Source organism: Eupeodes corollae, chromosome 2, assembly GCF_945859685.1.
Source record: "Eupeodes corollae chromosome 2, idEupCoro1.1, whole genome shotgun sequence".
NCBI lineage: Eukaryota > Metazoa > Arthropoda > Insecta > Diptera > Syrphidae > Eupeodes > Eupeodes corollae.
The window spans coordinates 56,318,351-56,336,811 of NC_079148.1; the positions used below are offsets into that span (position 1 = coordinate 56,318,351).

At 30.3% G+C, this 18,461-nt stretch overlaps 1 protein-coding gene across 12 annotated transcripts in view; it reads left to right on the forward strand.

The window, feature by feature from the left end:
• LOC129944549 (cAMP-specific 3',5'-cyclic phosphodiesterase) overlaps positions 1 to 18,461 on the forward strand; it is a 363,379-nt gene that overhangs the window by 330,679 nt on the left and 14,239 nt on the right. For 6 of the 12 annotated variants that reach the window (XM_056054058.1, XM_056054059.1, XM_056054060.1 and 3 more), the window contains one exon: positions 774 to 812. The exons of 4 other annotated variants lie outside the window; for them this stretch is intronic. In XM_056054058.1, the coding sequence (XP_055910033.1) occupies positions 774 to 812 (39 nt within the window). Of the gene's footprint in view, positions 1 to 773; positions 813 to 13,411; positions 14,109 to 18,461 lie in introns of those variants that run through there. 2 more of the 12 variants (XM_056054068.1, XM_056054069.1) reach the window with 2 other exon arrangements.

The window sequence follows — 18,461 nt, forward strand, 5'->3', positions numbered from 1 at the left end:
ACTTCTTCTGCAGGTTTTGGTAAAGTTTGTTTGAATATTAATTCTATGAAATAAAATATTTAAATGAGCACAAACCACGCCTTGTGTTTCAAAAACTCATTTTTATTTTATGGAAAAATAAATTGCGAAATCCTAGAACAATTTGTAGTACGAGTAAATATCTGAATATACATACCATTAATTGACTCTTCTTTATAGGTACCATCAACCATCATGTAGTTCATAAACAAAACATTAATTTGATTTACTAAATTAAAGTTGATGAGTTTGTTTTCACTTTCCTTACAACCAATCAAAGAGTTCAAATCACTTGACCTTAGCCTTAATATTGTGAAGCATGTTCGAACCCATATAAATACATAGAAGAACAGTTGTTCCAATCAAGCCTTTTATACTCAACAGCTTTACAGTGTTTGATAAATAAAAACAAATTACAAAACCAATTGCACTGAAATCAAACCCCTTCTTTATTAATGGACAAAAACACAAAAATTATTATACTATAATATATCTGTTAAATATACCCACATTATATGGTACATATATACATTTTTAAATTTATAAAGAAATATGTATATTTTATATTTATTATTTAATTTAATATTATCAGTTTAATTAATGAGTAAACAAATAATTATAAAAAATACAAATAATTATTTAACCAAAATTATCTCAATAACTGTTTATATATTTGTTTTTTTTTTTTTTTGAATTCAAACTATGACAACCAAATGGTTTTGATCTTTTTAAAAAACACGTTGTCACCCTTTCAGGTTTAAAGAGCAGGAGGCATCCAATCTAATTGAAAGATCGTACGTATATAAACAAAAGAAAAACAAAAACTGATGTTTTTTGCTTGCATTTGTTTAATTTTTGTTTTGAATTTATATTTTGGCAATTTCAAGAATTTGGATTTTAATTTTTCCAAAAAAAAAACCATCGGCTATAAATTTTTCATTGCAGTAGCTTTAATTTTAGTTGTTTTAAGTTTTTTTTTATCTTCTTTATTTTGTCATGCAAAAATTGCTTTTTCTGTTTAATGCCAAAAATAAATATAATTTAGAGAGAAAAAAAAATAAAACATTTTCGTTTGATGTGCGTGCTCCTGTTGATTAGCCAATTTTTTCGCGTAGATTTCTACATACTACTGTTTTTATGTTTAGTTTGACACTAAAACGCTTTCTTTGAGCATTATTGCAAATTTTATTGCTAAAAACATACAAAAATATTTAAAAATATAAATCATCAGAACATATATCTATTACGATATGCTTCTACATACATATTATATTATCTAGACATAAATATTTAACTAGTTTAATTAAGTGTAATCTATAATTGTTTATATAATAACTGGATGCAATTTATTACTAATATTGCAAAATCAAAAACAAAATATGAACTTGGTTGTTGTTAAATTAGAAATTATATTGACAAATTAAGCTTTCTTTTTTCTACGTTTGTATATCAATTTATTTTATAAATAATATAAAAAAAATTAGATTATTTTTGAGGCTACTTAGTCATTGTGTGAAAGACTTCATCATTGGAAAAAAACACATATTCCAACAAAACCATGAACACCCTGTAATATTCAGTTCATTACTTATTTGATATACACGTATTTTTCATAATTATAAAATTTAACATTTTATTTCGATTTAAAAATGTATGTACTGATTGATTAAATGGATAAACATTCTGCGGTCGCTATCCAATAAATCTTTCTTTTTTCAGAATTAGCAAGTATGTAAATAAACTTATTTTTTTTTCAATCAAGCCGAGCGTCGAAAATATTATGGTTTTTTTACTGTTCCACAAACAAAACAATATATTCTTAAATGATTAAGATTAAGTCCTGAATTCGAATCTCACCTTTAAGTTTTTTTATTACATCAGGTTTTCAACCAAAAGCAGGGTTTTTAAGGCTACCCGAGACGAAATTTTGACCCTATTCTGGTCCTTAAAAGGATCTCATTTGCTCCTACATGCAGAAAAATGAACCTCATATCATCCTTAACTATCTTTCATCGTCCTTATTTCATCCTGCATGAATGTTTAGGATTTTTTCCATTTTTCTACGTATATTCTGTGAACCTCATATCGTCCTAAATGAAGGTTTATCAACACAGAAAATAGATATAATCCACTTTTGTTTATAAAAGTTCTTTATTTTATAAATAAAAAAAAGATTAAAATTAAAATATAAATTCTATTATTTTATAAAAAAAAAGCTTCCTAATAAATAAAATGAAAGAGAAAGACCAAAAGCAAGTAGGAAAAAGAGATACAAAAAGAGATAAAAATTAAAATAAGAAAGGGAACGAGAGAGAGGCAAATAAACTAGTATAAGAGAAAGAGAAAGAAAATAAGAGTAAATAAACAAACAAAAGAGCTATGAAAAAGGTTAATTTTAGGCTCTTTGCAGTCGTCCTCATTTGATCCTAAACATCGTATTTTGTCCGATAACTTCCACTATTAGGTTCAAATGAGGATCAAAATTTTAATTTAATTTTGTTTTATTAAACAAAATATAAACAATTTGGATCTTAAATAATATGATACTTATGATTAATTTACATATGTTGGCACATAAGGGGCCTAACGTTATACAGTGGCTTAAGTTTAAATGAAATTATACAAATATAAATTACAAAAAAAAAATTAAAGTTACATCATTCATCGTTCTCAGGGTGTTCATTCCTGGTTATCAATGGAAGCAAAATTTTAACAGAAAGTTATCCTTTTTTGAATCTCTTTGAACCTCAGAGAACCTGAATTTTGGGCACAAAAATAAGGCTTCGACTCGGGTGAGCTTAAACACAATCAAAACTATAATAATACCAATACTATGATGATTTTAAAAAGTATAAATCTTTGTCTTCTAGATACCGTTTAAATCATTTTAGCATCTTACCTAGTATCTGGAAATTCTTATTACTTATGAATTGTGTTTTTACTTTGTATGAAGTTTTGAGCAAACCTTGACAAATACGCTTGGGAGTCAGTTTTTTTTGTACTGATTTCGAATCCAACTTTCTGCTCAAGTTTTAAAAATATCCGTTTCCACATTATTTTAAATTTTTCTGTTGAAAGCCGTTTAAGCTGTTGAGACACGTAAAATTTAACAACATATAAAGAATTTTCGAAAATCTTATGAAATACTAAAAATATTTCAACTGAATATCGAAAAAAATTCATTTTAGATTTATAAAACTATGAAGAATTTTATCGAGGAATGCTGATTAATTATCTTCTCAAGAAATATCTCAAAGATCGAAAGCTTCTTAATGACCGAGAGGAGGGCTTTCGTAGCAATGGTTGAGTTTGAAAATGCAACAAGTTGCACAAACCATGCCGACAAAATTCATGGAATGCATTTATGAACAGAAAAACTACTGCAAGAATGCGGGAGATATACAATATCAAAAACCAGTTCATAAATGTCATCAATTTAGGCGCTTAAATATGACAGAAATAATTAAGTTTTTTCTTTGAGTTACTCGGGTTTTGGGTTTTTATTGTATTAACAAAATTCTTTCAAAATGTCCAATACAAATGTTTTATTAGGGCTTATTTTAAATGTTTTGAATGGAACAAATTCATTCATTTCTAGGGAATATAAATATTATATTTCAACGTATTAATAAGAAATCAATTAATTTTTTGTCGAAAATTTAATAAATGTTCAATTATTTTGCGTACTTATTTTGTTCTGACATTTTTCTGCAGAGCGGCAACAAAAATAAAATGACTGCAGGTTTGATCGCATTTCAGTTGTCAGGCTGTTTTTTTGAACAGAGTTACCGACTGCAGTAATGCAGGGTATTTACATTTATGAACGCTAATCTTGCATTACTGCTGATTTTTTACATTAATGAACTTACCCAATATGTCCACTAGTGATATCATGGTTCATTATAGTTTTAGAGAAAGTAAGATTATTGAACTTGATATTTCGAAGGCATTTAATAGGGTTTGGCATCAGATTCTCTTATCAAAAAAGCATACTTTCGGTTTTCATGATTTCCTTCTTCAATGGATCAGTAATTACTTTTCGCATCGTTTAATACAAGTGTTATTGAATGGGTTCAGGTCTGAAAAGCACATAATATGCTGGTGTGCCTCAGGGTTCTGTTTTTTCTCCAACCCTCTTTTTAATTTTTATTAAAGATCTCCTGCTGCAACCTCTAAACCAAAACATTGTTTCGCTGTTCTTTTTACTCTTAGCTTTTCATATTCGTTTTCAGAATCACATCCCTCTTCGGGTGTTGAACGGCAACTAAAAAATATGATAACCTCATTAAATTCACCTTAACACTGTTGTTCAATGAGGAATAAAAAACCGTGTTTAATTTAATGCTTCGATTGGTTATTGATAATATAATCATAGTATCATTTACGTCGCTTGAATAGCGTCGCAAAGTTTCTTTTTGTATGCTCTAGAGAAATAGCCAGTTTAACCGTAATTAACGCGTTTCTAGAAATTCTCATCAGTATATCCTCGAGCCCAACTTCGGTCTTACTGTTAAGTACAGATATTCGTTCTTTAGCCGTAATACGCGAGTGTGGAATGCCTTACCCTCACTCTGTCTTTCCAAGTCATTTCAATATTCAAAACCAATGTGCCCCGACACCAATTTTCAAGCACTCTCTTCCTTTCCTAGTGCTTACACTGTGTCTTTGAATAATAATATCAAAAACGGTTGAACAATTTGATATCAAAACTTCTTTGAAAAGTTACTTACTAATGAACCATTTTCCAAAACTTTTTAAAACAAAAACGAAACATATAATGTTTTTTTGTAAATCAATTAAACAATTAAAGTGAGTATACGCCCAAGTGTACCATCATTTCGTTTTGTTTGTCAAGTACTGGACAAAAACACGTAAAATCGGTCAAAGCGGTCTTAAGATTTTTTGCGATTTACTAAAAATTTTGGGTTGTACTTAATTCGGCTTAAATATACTGTTGCTTAAAATGCCGCTTTCTTCACAAATTTTGTGTGTCAGAATTGTTATAAAAAAGATGAATTCGACTATTTCCGAGAAGTAAAAGCATTCAAAAACTTAGAATGTTTGAAAAATTCAACGAAATCTGTTTAAAACTTAAGTTTAAATTTATGTCGATATTCGATTAATTAAAAGTGTATTTATCTTTAGGTAGATTACTATGTTGTAGGATACCTTTCAATCCTTCAAATATCCTAATCTAACAACACTCTTATCCTATTTTTATACTGAGGACGATTAACTTATTTATTTTTTTTTATCTTTTGAGTGATCTGCCCTATATATCCAGCACTATAAATATAATTTAATTATATCTATAGTAATATCGTAAACATTTCATTTATTTTCAATTAATATAAAAAACTGAAAAACCAACACAAAACTTTATCGAAATTAATCTTTTTTTTTTGTGTTTGTTAATAATATCATTTTTAATTATTTAGTAGGTATACATTGCTATCTATTCGGGCAAAAGATGCGTCTTTATTTTTTACTATTAAACGAATATTCACACTAAAATAAAATGAACAACACACAAAGCAATTAAACAATCCCGAGGATTTCACAATCATATTAAAATCAATTAAGTGAATGCGTCTATGACATTGTCCGGCAATTTTGTGCGTTGATGTACAGTGGGAGTTGAATTGGTTTAAAAGAAGAGTTAAATCAATCAATTTGAAAATTTACTAAAAATATGGCACACATTTTCGCAGTCGTTTTCCAAATATGTTTTTGTAGAGTCATTGAACATAAATTCTTAGACCCACGTACTTATATAAATATAACTTCTATTTCAAATAGTGTGCAAAAGACTCCGAAATTGTGTATTATATATTTATACATCATGAACAGTAATTGAATTTGACGAAATCATTGTTAAAAACCAAATATTTCCGAATTGATTTTAAAATCTAATCAGTTCTTGTTAAATTGACTAAATTGAATCTGGATGAAATGATGGTATTTCATATTCCATCTTTAAGAAAATGCCTGAATCCTATTTCAGATAAAAGGAACAATTTTGCATTTCCTTAAACCATTAACAGATAATTAATTGGTAAAAATTTTAGTTTAAAAGAAATTTTAAACTTTTCCTTTTTTCGTAAATCTTTAAAAGAGCAGCCCACTGTTATTGTTGCGCGAGATAGATTAAAGTTTTTGTGAATTTTTCATTTTATTATCTGTTAAATTAAACAAACCAAACACTAATTGAATGCCACTGTTTGAGTACATTCGTGATCGAAAATGTGCTCTATTGATTGATATTGATCATTCAATTAGACAATAATTTAAACAAAAACAAAACCAATGAAGAACAAAATATTGGTTAATTTAATCCATCACTTTCTGTCTATCATCAAAACTGAGTAAATTGGCAAAAAGAAACATTATTTTATATAAAACATATTTTTAAGCTAAAATTTCTGTTTCACATTTTCAATCACAAAATATGGATTTAAAAAAAAGTGATTTATTCAATGCAAACTGCACTTAATATATTTAATTATTATTTAAGTACAAATAAAAACTTTCAATTGTTTTAATTTTTTGTTTCTTTGCAAAGATACCTGCATAAAGTAGAATATAAATTACATTTCAAAATGTGTTACAAGCCAAAAAAAAATAAATCTACACTTCATCATTATACGTGTAATTAATTTCCATGCCATTTTTACTCAACACGTACATTTTTATGATTTGTATGTAGTTTGTAGGTTAATAAAAATTATAATTAATACAGACACAATAAGTAGTTGAATGTGTTGTGTACAGAGTCAAACTATTATTATTCAAATAAGTTCGTAAATATTTTGTTTTGTTTGTTGTTTTTTTTGTATTTTAATTTTACAATTATTATTTTTAATGGCAGAATTTTCGGGGATTCATTATATGAACAGTGAAGCCACTAAGTTAACAAAGAATGTTACATTTTGAGGTACTATACGCATCAAGGGTAACTTTGGTTTGTTTTCAATTCTTTTTTAAATAAATTTTTATGTTGTACAAATTAAAAGAAGTTTTTTGAAATCTTAATGAAAACCAACATTACAAAGAAAAAATTGGCTGATGAAAAATTGATGTACAAAAAAAGGTTTTATTTCTTACAATAGGTACTAATCAAACTAATACTGATATACAGATTTTTCCGAGGTTTTATTTTGATAAAACAGTATTTTGTAAGATCAATCAATGGATGCTTATTTCTGTAAGTCCTCAATAACTTCACGAATTACCTTGTTTAGGTCTTGAATTAATTGTAAAACATTGGCATACACTTTTTCTTTCACTTGGATCTAAACAAAAAGGTTAAAGGGGTTAAATCACAAAATTACTAATATGGTCAGGAAATTTTTCCTGCAAAATTGCGATTATGTCGTTGCTGGTGTAACATAAATATCTTCCAATTGCGGACATAAATAATTATGAACCATGCGTCAATAGTGCAATACATTCAACATAGTAGTCGCAGTAGCTTCATTTTTGAATAAAAAAGTTAAAATCACTTCATCAGTCCTGAAACTTCAGGTGCTTTTTAAAAATCATTCTTGGATTGTTTTAGTCATACATTCTCCGTATTAACGCAGCCTCTAAATAAAAATGAGCATCATCAAAAATGATGATTTTTTGATAGAAATACAGAGGTGGAATCGGCTAAGGTGATAGTTGACTATCATTTTTTTGATAGTCAAATTGACTATCATTTTCATTCCGTCTGCGTAAGATGATTCAACTCAATTCAATTTGATTGAACAATTTCAGATTCAAATTGTCAAAATTAGTTGTTGCCTTGGTTAAATTTTAAATTGATTCTTATAAAATATCTAAATAAAAGTTTCAAATTGGCTGATTTTGAATAAAATTCTTACTTTTCTTGCTTTCTTCGAATGTCGTTAGCTTTGTCGGTCACAGGAAGGTGTTCTCTTTAAAGAAACAAAGTGAACTAAGAAAATTTTCCAGTCGTTTGTGTAAGGGTCTGGTAGCTCTATTCGAAATAAACATATTTGTTTGAAAACGACTATCACATTTTTTTGTGACAACTTTTTAGGTATCAATCTATCTTACTCTTTAAAACCAAATGGTGTAAACAATGAAGAGTTTGAGACAATAAATGTCAGAATTTTTCAGATCACTAAAATCACTGTAGTAGAAGTCTTCTAAGTGAAGCCACCGTCTTTGTGATAGGGCAGCACATGAAACATAAAAGGTGAGACACTGTCTCCTCTTCTTCTTATTCCGTGCAGCTTCTGCAAAAATCGTTTCCTGGCGTCTAAGTTAAAAAGTATGCATACCTATAATTAGACATGGTTCTGGACATCTATAACGAGATCTAATGTGCAATCTGCTAACAGAAATGAGTTGATTTGAGCGTTCAACATAGAGCATTTGCCAAATTAGTTGACAGATAAGTGGTCCATATATGGTTCGGTTTCATGATTAAGCATTAGTTAACAAGAAGCAAGTAGTAGTCCAACAAAGGCCAAAAAGTTTCATTTTTTCCAAGTTTGTTAGCTTCGTGGTATCTTGAAATGTCTTTATGACTCGAATGAGGATTGAACTTTTCTATCATATTTACAAGAGATGATCGAAAATGTAGGGCTGGTATTGATTATATGGATACAGAGTTTAATGATTTTATGGCAGGTCACCTTCCTGAGAAGATGTGTATCAGTAGTCGATATCACGTTTTCTTTGAGTCAAGAAAAGGCCTCTTTATTCTGCGTGGATAACGCTACAGTGATTGAAACATAGATTTAGGTTATTGTGCAAAATAAACGGTGATTTTTTAAGAGCTTGAGAACTTTAAAAAAAAAAAAACGCATAAAATTTGCAAAATCTCATCGATTCTTTATTTGAAACGTTAGATTGGTCCATGACTTTTTGAAGATAATTTCATTTAAATGTTGACCGCGGCTGCGTCTTAGGTGGTCCATTCGGAAAGTCCAGTTTTGGGTAACTTTTTCGAGCATTTCGGCCGGAATAGCCCGAATTTCTTCGGAAATGTTGTCTTCCAAAGCTGGAATAGTTGCTGGCTTATTTGTGTAGACTTTAGACTTGACGTAGCCCCACAAAAAATAGTCTAAAGGCGTCAAATCGCATGATCTTGGTGGCCAACTTTCCGGTCCCTTCCTTGAGATGAATTGTTCTCCGAAGCTTTCCCTCAAAATGGCCATAGAATCGCGAGCTGTGTGGCATGTAGCGCCATCTTGTTGAAACCACATGTCAACCAAGTTCAGTTCTTCCATTTTTGGCAACAAAAAGTTTGTTAGCATTGAACGATAGCGATCGCCATTCACCGTAACGTTGCGTCCAACAGCATCTTTGAAAAAATACGGTCCAATGATTCCACCAGCGTACAAACCACACCAAACAGTGCATTTTTCGGGATGCATAGGCAGTTCTTGAACGGCTTCTGGTTGCTCTTCACTCCAAATGCGGCAATTTTGCTTATTTACGTAGCCATTCAACCAGAAATGAGCCTCATAACAAAATTTGTCGATAAAAAAGCGAATTTTCTGCCAACTTTTCTAGGGCCCATTCACTGAAAATTCGACGTTGTGGCAGATCTTTCGGCTTCAGTTCTTGCACGAGCTGTATTTTACACGGTTTTACACCAAGATCTTTGCGTAAAATCTTCCATGTGGTCGAATAACACAAACCCAATTGCTGCGAACGGCGACGAATCGACATTTCACGGTCTTCAGCAACACTCAGAAACAGACGCAATATTCTCTTCTGTACGCACTGTACGCATTCGTGTGGTTGGTTTAATGTCCAATAATGTAAATTGAGTGCGAAACTTGGTCACAATCGCATTAATTGTTTGCTCACTTGGTCGATTATGTAGACCATAAATCGGACGTAAAGCGCGAAACACATTTCGAACCGAACACTGATTTTGGTAATAAAATTCAATGATTTGCAAGCGTAGCTCGTTAGTAAGTCTATTCATGATGAAATGTCAAAGCATACTGAGCATCTTTCTCTTTGACACCATGTCTGAAATCCCGCGTGATCTGTCAAATACTAATGCATGAAAATCCTAACCTCAAAAAAATCACCCTTTACTATTAAATGTGGTTTATGGAATATCTTATTCCAAATATCAACGAGGAATCAACAAACCTGGGTTTTTCTCAACACTACGGTCACAGCATTAATATTCTCCGTTGTTCTTGAGTGCCACAAACGGTTATTCACATTACTTAACAAATTGTTCCAACAGCTCAATTTTGTCCACCAGTCTGCCTAGAAGGTGCTTTACGACCGACGACCTGAACGAGATTTAGTTTTGCCATTTTATGGTGAGTTTTAGTAATTTCATTGCGTCGTTGAAGCATGTATCGTTCTAATTTTAGTAGTGGCGCTAGTATACTTGTCAAATGACAAAATTTGACAGCTACAAAAGTGATAGCTGCCCTAATGGCAGTAATTTCTGATCAACTTTTTCAACATTTAGATAATACTAAATACTAAATCGTCGATGATATTCTGGATTGTGAAATCTCTTTGGTGGAAATTGAAAATGTCTTAAAAAAATCAAAAAATGGAAAGGCACCGGGAGAAGATGGTATCCCGTACGATTTTTTTAAAAATGCTACGCCAGTATTTCTGTTGCACCTCAAAAAATTGTATGACAACATTTTTTCGAACTCTATTGTACCAAAATCTTTTAAAAACTCTGTAATCTTCCCCATACACAAAAAAGGCGCTTTAGATAAAGCCGAAAACTACCGTGGCATATCGTTTATGAACACCATTGGCAAACTCTTTTGTGGAATTCTACTCGCTAGACTTGAAAAATGGATTGATGAAAACAACACCATGACCGAACTACAGGCAGGATTCAGAAAAAACTACTTGACTATCGACCACATTTTTAGTCTAACTGCAATAGTGAAAGGTTTTCAAGCGAGAAACAAAAAGGTGTACGCACTTTTTGTAGATTTCAAGGCGGCTTTCGATCTCATTCATAGAAACGCGCTTTTGTACAAGTTATCGCAAATCGGACTTTCTACCAAATTCATTCAGATCATCAAAGAAATGTATTGTGGAACTAATGCTGCTGTTTGGGATGGAAACAATATATCGGATTGGTTTGAAACAGATAGTGGTGTGAAGCAGGGATGCCCACTTAGTGCATTGTTATTTGCACTTTTTATAAACGATATTGTGACTGAACTACCTGGTGGAATCAGAATTGCAGGCACCATAGTAAATGTTCTTTTGTACGCCGATGATTTGGTAATTTTATCTGAAAATCCGCAAAATCTACAATTGATGATAAACCGCCTTGTTTCATTCTGTGAGAAGTGGGGACTTATCATTAACACAGATAAATCGAAGGTAATGGTTTTCTCAAGAAATAATCGGGGTAACCCAACACAAAACTATAATTGGTTCTTGGGAACTAACCGTCTTGATGTTGTGAGAGAATATACTTATTTGGGAGTAAAGCTTAATACAACACTTGATTTCAAAACACATTTTGAAGAAAAAACTAAAACTTGCCAGAAACTTATAAACTCTACTTGGAAAAATGTTTTGTTCAATGAACACGTTAGTCTGTCAACAAAGTACAAAATCTTTGATTCAGTCGTTAAATCGACATTGTGTTACGCTGCAGAAGTATGGGGAACTGATGAATTTGAAGAAATGGAAAAGCTGCAAAGAAGTTTCATCAAAAAATTGTTCAACCTACCAATAAAAACTCCAAATTATGCTATTTACTTAGAAACAGGTTTACCCAAAATTTTTACTAGTACTCTTAAAACACAAGCCGACTATATTCTAAAAGTACTTGACTTCCCCGAATCACGACTCGTATGGAAAATGCTACAGTATGAAATCCGAAATAAAGATTGGTGGATGGAGAAATGGCGAAATCTTGGCGAAGTCTATGGAGAAAATACCAACATAATTCCCGGCGATAGAATAACAATAAAAGATCGGTTGTATCGTACAATACAAAAGTTTGAAGATAATCAGAGAGCGTTGCTTGTAGCGGAAGCCCAGCAGTCGGATAGCAGATTCTTGTACTCAAAACTCAACTATAATCTAGAAGGTGATAACTATTTTTGTGATTCGCATAGTTACCAACAAATCTCTTTAATATTTAAAACTAGATGCGAGGTCCTTGGGCTAAACGATGCACCATATAATGGAAGTTTTGATCGGTTTTGCACATTGTGTAACCTCAAATCAAAAGAGGACTGCTTTGACTTTATTGGAGTGTGCCCAATTTATGCAATACAAAGACAACAATATTTAGGAGCTAAATATTTAACGGTGCAAGAAACAGTTAATTTGCTAAATGGCCCGAACTGGAAAAATCTTTATTTATTCTTAAAAAGTGCATATAATTATAGAATGTTATTGATAACTGAATTTGATTAAAACAAAATTGTAATGTAAACTTCTTAAACCAAAAAAAAAAAAAAAGAAATTAAATTAAATTGTTAAAATATTATTGCCAACTGAGCTGACGGCAATGCCATAGCTTATAAATTCATTTTTGTAATAATCATGTTATTACTTTATAAAATCAATAAATGAATTACTTACTTACTTAATACTAAATTTTCAAGTGAAACAATTTTGTTGTAAATCTTGAAGTTCTTAAAAAAAAACCAAGAACAACCTGACAAACAAGTTTTCAAAAAGTACCTTTATTCATAGCAACTTATACGTATTTTTAACGATTCACCTGATTTTTATATTTTCAGAATTTTTTTCTTTAATAATTATTAATACTAACTTTTTTCCGTATGATGATGGCAACACCAGTGTCCATTTATTTATGTTATACATTTCGTCTTAGATAAAGTAATAAATGAAATTACTTCAACTTTTATTAAATTTCATTTAAATTTATAAAAATAAAACAATATTAATCAAAATCTTAAAAAAGTTGCCTCAAAAACGAATTGATGAATTTTATTTAATTTTTGTTTGAGGATGTATTATAATTTATTACTTTTTAACGTTATACAAAAATTATGTGCAAAAACAAAAAAGCTTAAAAACTTCTAAAACATTTTTTTCTTTAATAATTTATCATTCAAAATTGTTTAAACAATTAAATATGTTTCGAGTGGTTCAAAAATCATAAAATTACTATTAAAATACGTTAATTTTAAACCTTTGAGCTTTGAAAAGCTGCTTGGAAATTTTTGTTTTCACTTTTTGGTCGCACTGTCCAATTGAAACAAACAAGTTGAAGTATTGCCGTGTAGCACGATTGGCATCATCATCATCATCATCATCATCATGATCATGATCATCATCAACATCATCCCCCAAACACACATATCAACAGGGAAAAATTTATTTTATTATTGTTATGTAAGCTAAAAAGCTACAAATAAAAATTATTAACCACACCAGAAGCGCTGCTCGTTAAAGTGGTCCACAGACATGTTTTTGTGATTCTTAATTCGGATCTCTGTCTGCGATGACAATAAGGGCGCGCAGTATTTTCATTTTGCGATGTTATTTTAACGCTGGTATCATAAAATAAAATAAAAAATACAAAAAAATAATAATAATTGCCTGCGAGATCTGGTATGTCCATCCAGCGCCACCGTGCGTCGTCGCCATCGTCGCCGTCACCGCCGCCTCAACCGCCGCCGCTGTTGCTGCTGCTGTCAATGCCGCTGCCCGGTCATATACGAAAAGATATACTCGTGACCGGTCCGGAATAGTATGTTTTCCCCGCGTTAGTGAATTTTTGTTTTATTGAGAATACAAAAGAAAAATTATTATTAAAAATTTAAAAAAAAAAATATTTATATATCAAGTGAAAAAAAGTGTTCTGTGAAATGGAGTTATTCAAACTTACTCGAATTACGTGTTACAAGTATTAAAAAAGAAAATACATACAAAATTTTGTTACAGGTCTTAATCAGGCCTTTCTGATGTAAAAATTTAAAGAATTGTTTTTTTTTTCACAAATCAAAATAAAATCCCAAAAGTGAAATGAATCATCACCATCATAGTTGTGGCAACATGATTCCGACAGCTTTTGACGATGAGGATGATTTGGCTGCTGCCATAGCTCACGAACGGAATAATATGTTTCACAAACCGCGAAGGTACCTACACTACTCGCAAATATTATTAATTTAAATCGGCGGCGTTTATTATCCTGAAAATAAAAACGCTGCAATATAATTATAATTTTCCAACCATATCATCTGTTCTATAGTGTGGAACAATAATTTAAACAAATGTGTAAATATTTAGTATCGAAAATCAAATCGTTTGTAGAATTTCATTAAAATTTTAATGAGCTTTCAAAAGTTTATTTGTTTTTTTTTTTTTTTGTTAAATTTTATTTAAACAAAATACACAGGATAGTAATAGGTGAAGGCAGCTAGCGCCATTTATTAAACATTTCCGAAAAAATAAAACAACAAATTTCAGTTAAATTAATTGATGACCTATTTAAACGTAAGAGTCTGATGAATTGATTTATAAAAAAAACGTATGACTATATTTTTAATTTAAAGTTAATTTTAAAACAATTTATTAGGTGTGCTAGTTTCTAGTATAACTTATGTGCAATATAAAATGCTCCTTTTTGTATTGTTGCGCAGAAAAGATTTACATACTTTTGTATTCTTTTTAATTTAAATAAAAAAATAGACACAGATTTCTGTTCAAAAGCTAAAAAAAGCGATACAATTTTAAAGTAATTTTCTCTTTATTGTTTTAAATATTTGTTTGTTTTTTATTAAAGATTTGTTTTGCAATTTGTGATCAATGTAAACAAAAATATGCAATACTAAAAATAATTTCAAACAACGCAAAATTAATGATTGGTCTTCTTTAATATAGAAGCACAATTTTTAAAATTACTTTGCCTAAATGGAAATTTCTATTAATCAAATTGCTAGAAAACAATTTTCAACATCATCAAATCACTTTTTCCAAAATCGTGAGCCTAGGATTTGGATATCAATAAAAATCCAAAAGGCGGCTGATTTGGAATTGCAATCAATTGATTGGTGCGCACCTCTGCAACCATATCAATCAATTGTTCTATGTTAAGGAGCCCAATACAAGCTTATTTTTAAAAATACAGTAAAATGAACCAAATTAAATTTGGTTCATGTATTATGTTTTAGAAAAACGAGTAACTTTTCCCATTGTCTTGACTGGCTTCGGAGTTTCGTATTCTGTAACTGCTGCAATTCCAGTGGATTTAGAGCACGAATTGCTCAGATTTGTTCTGGATTTTTGGCATATAATCTATTCTTCATGATTCTTCGCAAAAAAAAGACCAAATGATTTAAATCCCAACTCCAAAGCAAAATTGTGCTATGGCGCTCCACCCTGCGTGAACTAGAAGTGATCAAAATCCATGTCTCCAGTAAAAAATAAGTCTACTAACAGCTCTATAATGTCCAACGTTTCAAATGATGCCTCCAATCCAGAATCTCCATTAAACTGTCCCGCTTAGTGAATGCATTGGCTTCTTGACTTAAGGGGGTCATTCCATGTGGCAGCCTGTATTTTAAGGAATTTTAAGATTTTTTTTTACGACCAGTAAATAGATACAACTTTATTAAGTTTATTATCATTTATTAACATAGTTCGATAGTATAAACACAAAATTTGAATTAAAAATATTGTAAATAACACGAGTTACACCGGTGTGAACAATTCCACTTCGAAAAAATGTGTTCGCACTTCCTTCACGATTCCGGCTGATTGGCTTATGCAAAACAAAAAAAGGAAACGGCGGCGCTTAAATCTGTGAGCCTAAATGCATGGAATGAACTATCTCAAATGAATATACCAAAAATTAGACTTTTGGGAGACATTTGAAAAAAGTCGCGAATTTTGCGTTTTTTTTTGTTTTTTGCTATATCGAAATTTTTGGAATTTTTGCTTGCCGATAATTCATTCTATGTGTTAACATGTGCTGAATCCACCCAACAAATTTTGAAGTCATTCGGTCAAGCCGTTCGATGGAGGAAAGTTTGAAAAACACAGTTTTGAGAAAAACTCGTTTAAAGGTTTAAGTGCTCTTAACTATGAAAATATCAACTTACCTTTCAATCGGCGATGCCTGGTCTATAGAGTATTTCTTCCTCTTCTTCTTGGAACTCTTTCAAAGAAGCTTGTTCAGGAGTGGAATCGGCTGAGGTGATAGTTGACTAGCATTTTTTTGATAATCAAATTGACTATCATTTTCATTCCGTCTGTGTAAGATGATTCAACTCAATTCAATTCGATTGAACAATTTCAGATTCAAATTTTCAAAATTCGTTGTTGCCTTGGTGAAATTTAAAATTAATTATTATTAAAAATCTAAATAAAAGTATCAAATTGGCTGATTTTGAATACAATTCTTACTTGCTTGATTTTGCGACTTACGTAGATCAAATTCGATCATTTTGATTATCATTTATCAACAATCACATTAGCCGATTCCACTCCAGGTCTTCAATCAATTCTGGCTTGTTTAAATGCATCACTTACGCGCCGCTCAGAACGTGAGATTCGCTTTTCATCACGTTTCTCAACATAAGTGTGGGCTTTGCAGCCTATAGGGCATCCCATAACCGACATTTCTTTCAAATTACCGTAAAATCCTTCATTAAAGATTTCCTGAATAACATTATCGATAAGTTTACCTGGTCCATTTCCACCGATTGCTTTTATGAAAAAAAAATCGATTTATTGAACCCATCACATAGGATGACCCCCTTAAAGATCGGGTTTTTAGAGTACCATCAATTTTGTTTGTTAACATAGCTTCCGAGATGAAAATGCGCCCGGTTACGATTTATTTTCAACATTTCCCAACTTTCATTCAATTTCTTTCCTCGGAGGTTTAAATACTGGCTTTCTGTTAATATTTCGAGTTGAAAACATCTTTGAGTGTCGAAATGTCCTTTTGAATTTATAAGAAACTACTAATTAACCCACCCTTTAGAAAATGGGGTTTCATAGTGTGAATTGCTGTTCGACAATCTATTATTTTGATGTTTAAATACGTAGGTTTTTTTTTAACAAATGTGACTTAAACTTGATACCTACTTCAAAATGTTACATATTAAACTAAGAGAAAGTGACCATATTGGCCACTTTTTGACGAAGTCAAGTCTTTGAGAACATATTTTCCTGAATTCGATTATTAATTGATCTTTGTGTGGATAGAAAAGTAAATTGGAGAAATGTACACAACAAAATTTATTCTTTTTGCGATGCTGACCATATTTCACATTTTTATTTGATCTTTAATAAAATTGTTTTTATTGTTTAAAAATTAACAAGCTTAGTTAAAATAAAATAAGATAGCATTATTGAAAATTTTACCGACATATTTATTTCATACAACTTATTCACCTGCATTGATATAAGATTGTTTGGGCTCTAGTCAAACGCTAATTAATTAATTCTGAACATAGTCTCAAAAAAATATAATCTCAACACTTCATTGTTCAGTTCCATATTTTCAAAGAGATAATATTTCAAAATTTTGAAAATTTTAAACGAAGATCTCGGTCTCTAAAAAGGTGTTTTTTGTTATTGGGCATATTTATGTGCTAAATATTGTAGAATTGTAAACCACAATATACTAGACTTAACATCTTACTATAATAAATTCATAAAAAAAAGAAAATACGTCTAATTTATAAGTAGAAGATAAAAGTACTGAATGAATGCAAATAAGTTATTTATTATTTTAGTTTTGTAACAAAATCACGCTTAAGATAAAATTCTTTATTACTATTCAAAGCCATCAATCGTATTTTTAATATGTGATTTGAATAAAAACATATTCTTCATCATGCAACTGATATAGTACACTCGTTTTGCAAAGCTTTAAATTGTTGCAAAATATGCACAAACATTTATTACTTAATTTAAGACAAGTTTTATTCAAGTCACAAATTTATAATCATCAAATCTGATCCCCATATAATAGTTTACATTGTCAATTCTTTATCGCTGTATGTATGTAAATTACATTTTAGTAGAAAATATAAAATAAAGAATCGTAAATCATTTATGTCCCTAAAAGGAAAAAGTTATTGTAGAATTGTTTAAAATAAATCAAACTTTCTGCTATTTATAAATGTTTATTAAATAAAAAAAAGAACATTTTGTTACCGCTTTTGCAATATGGTAAAAGAATTGTAATATTCCAAGGTACATAACCTATAGAAATTTTCAAACTTTCCATTAAAATTAAATGCTGGTGGTAACTCTTTAAAAACAGTTCAATCTAATAACATCAGCGTCAGAGTTGATTCAGATATTTATCAAACAACACATTAAAATTTATTTGTTGATGAAAGTGATGAGTTAATTAATTTGTTTACAGAAGTCTTCAGTGTCTGAAGAAAAAAAATGTATATTTGTAGTCTAGTCGACCTATATTCAAAAAGCAAGGTAGGATAATATGGAGTACAATAATAAAATAATGTGAA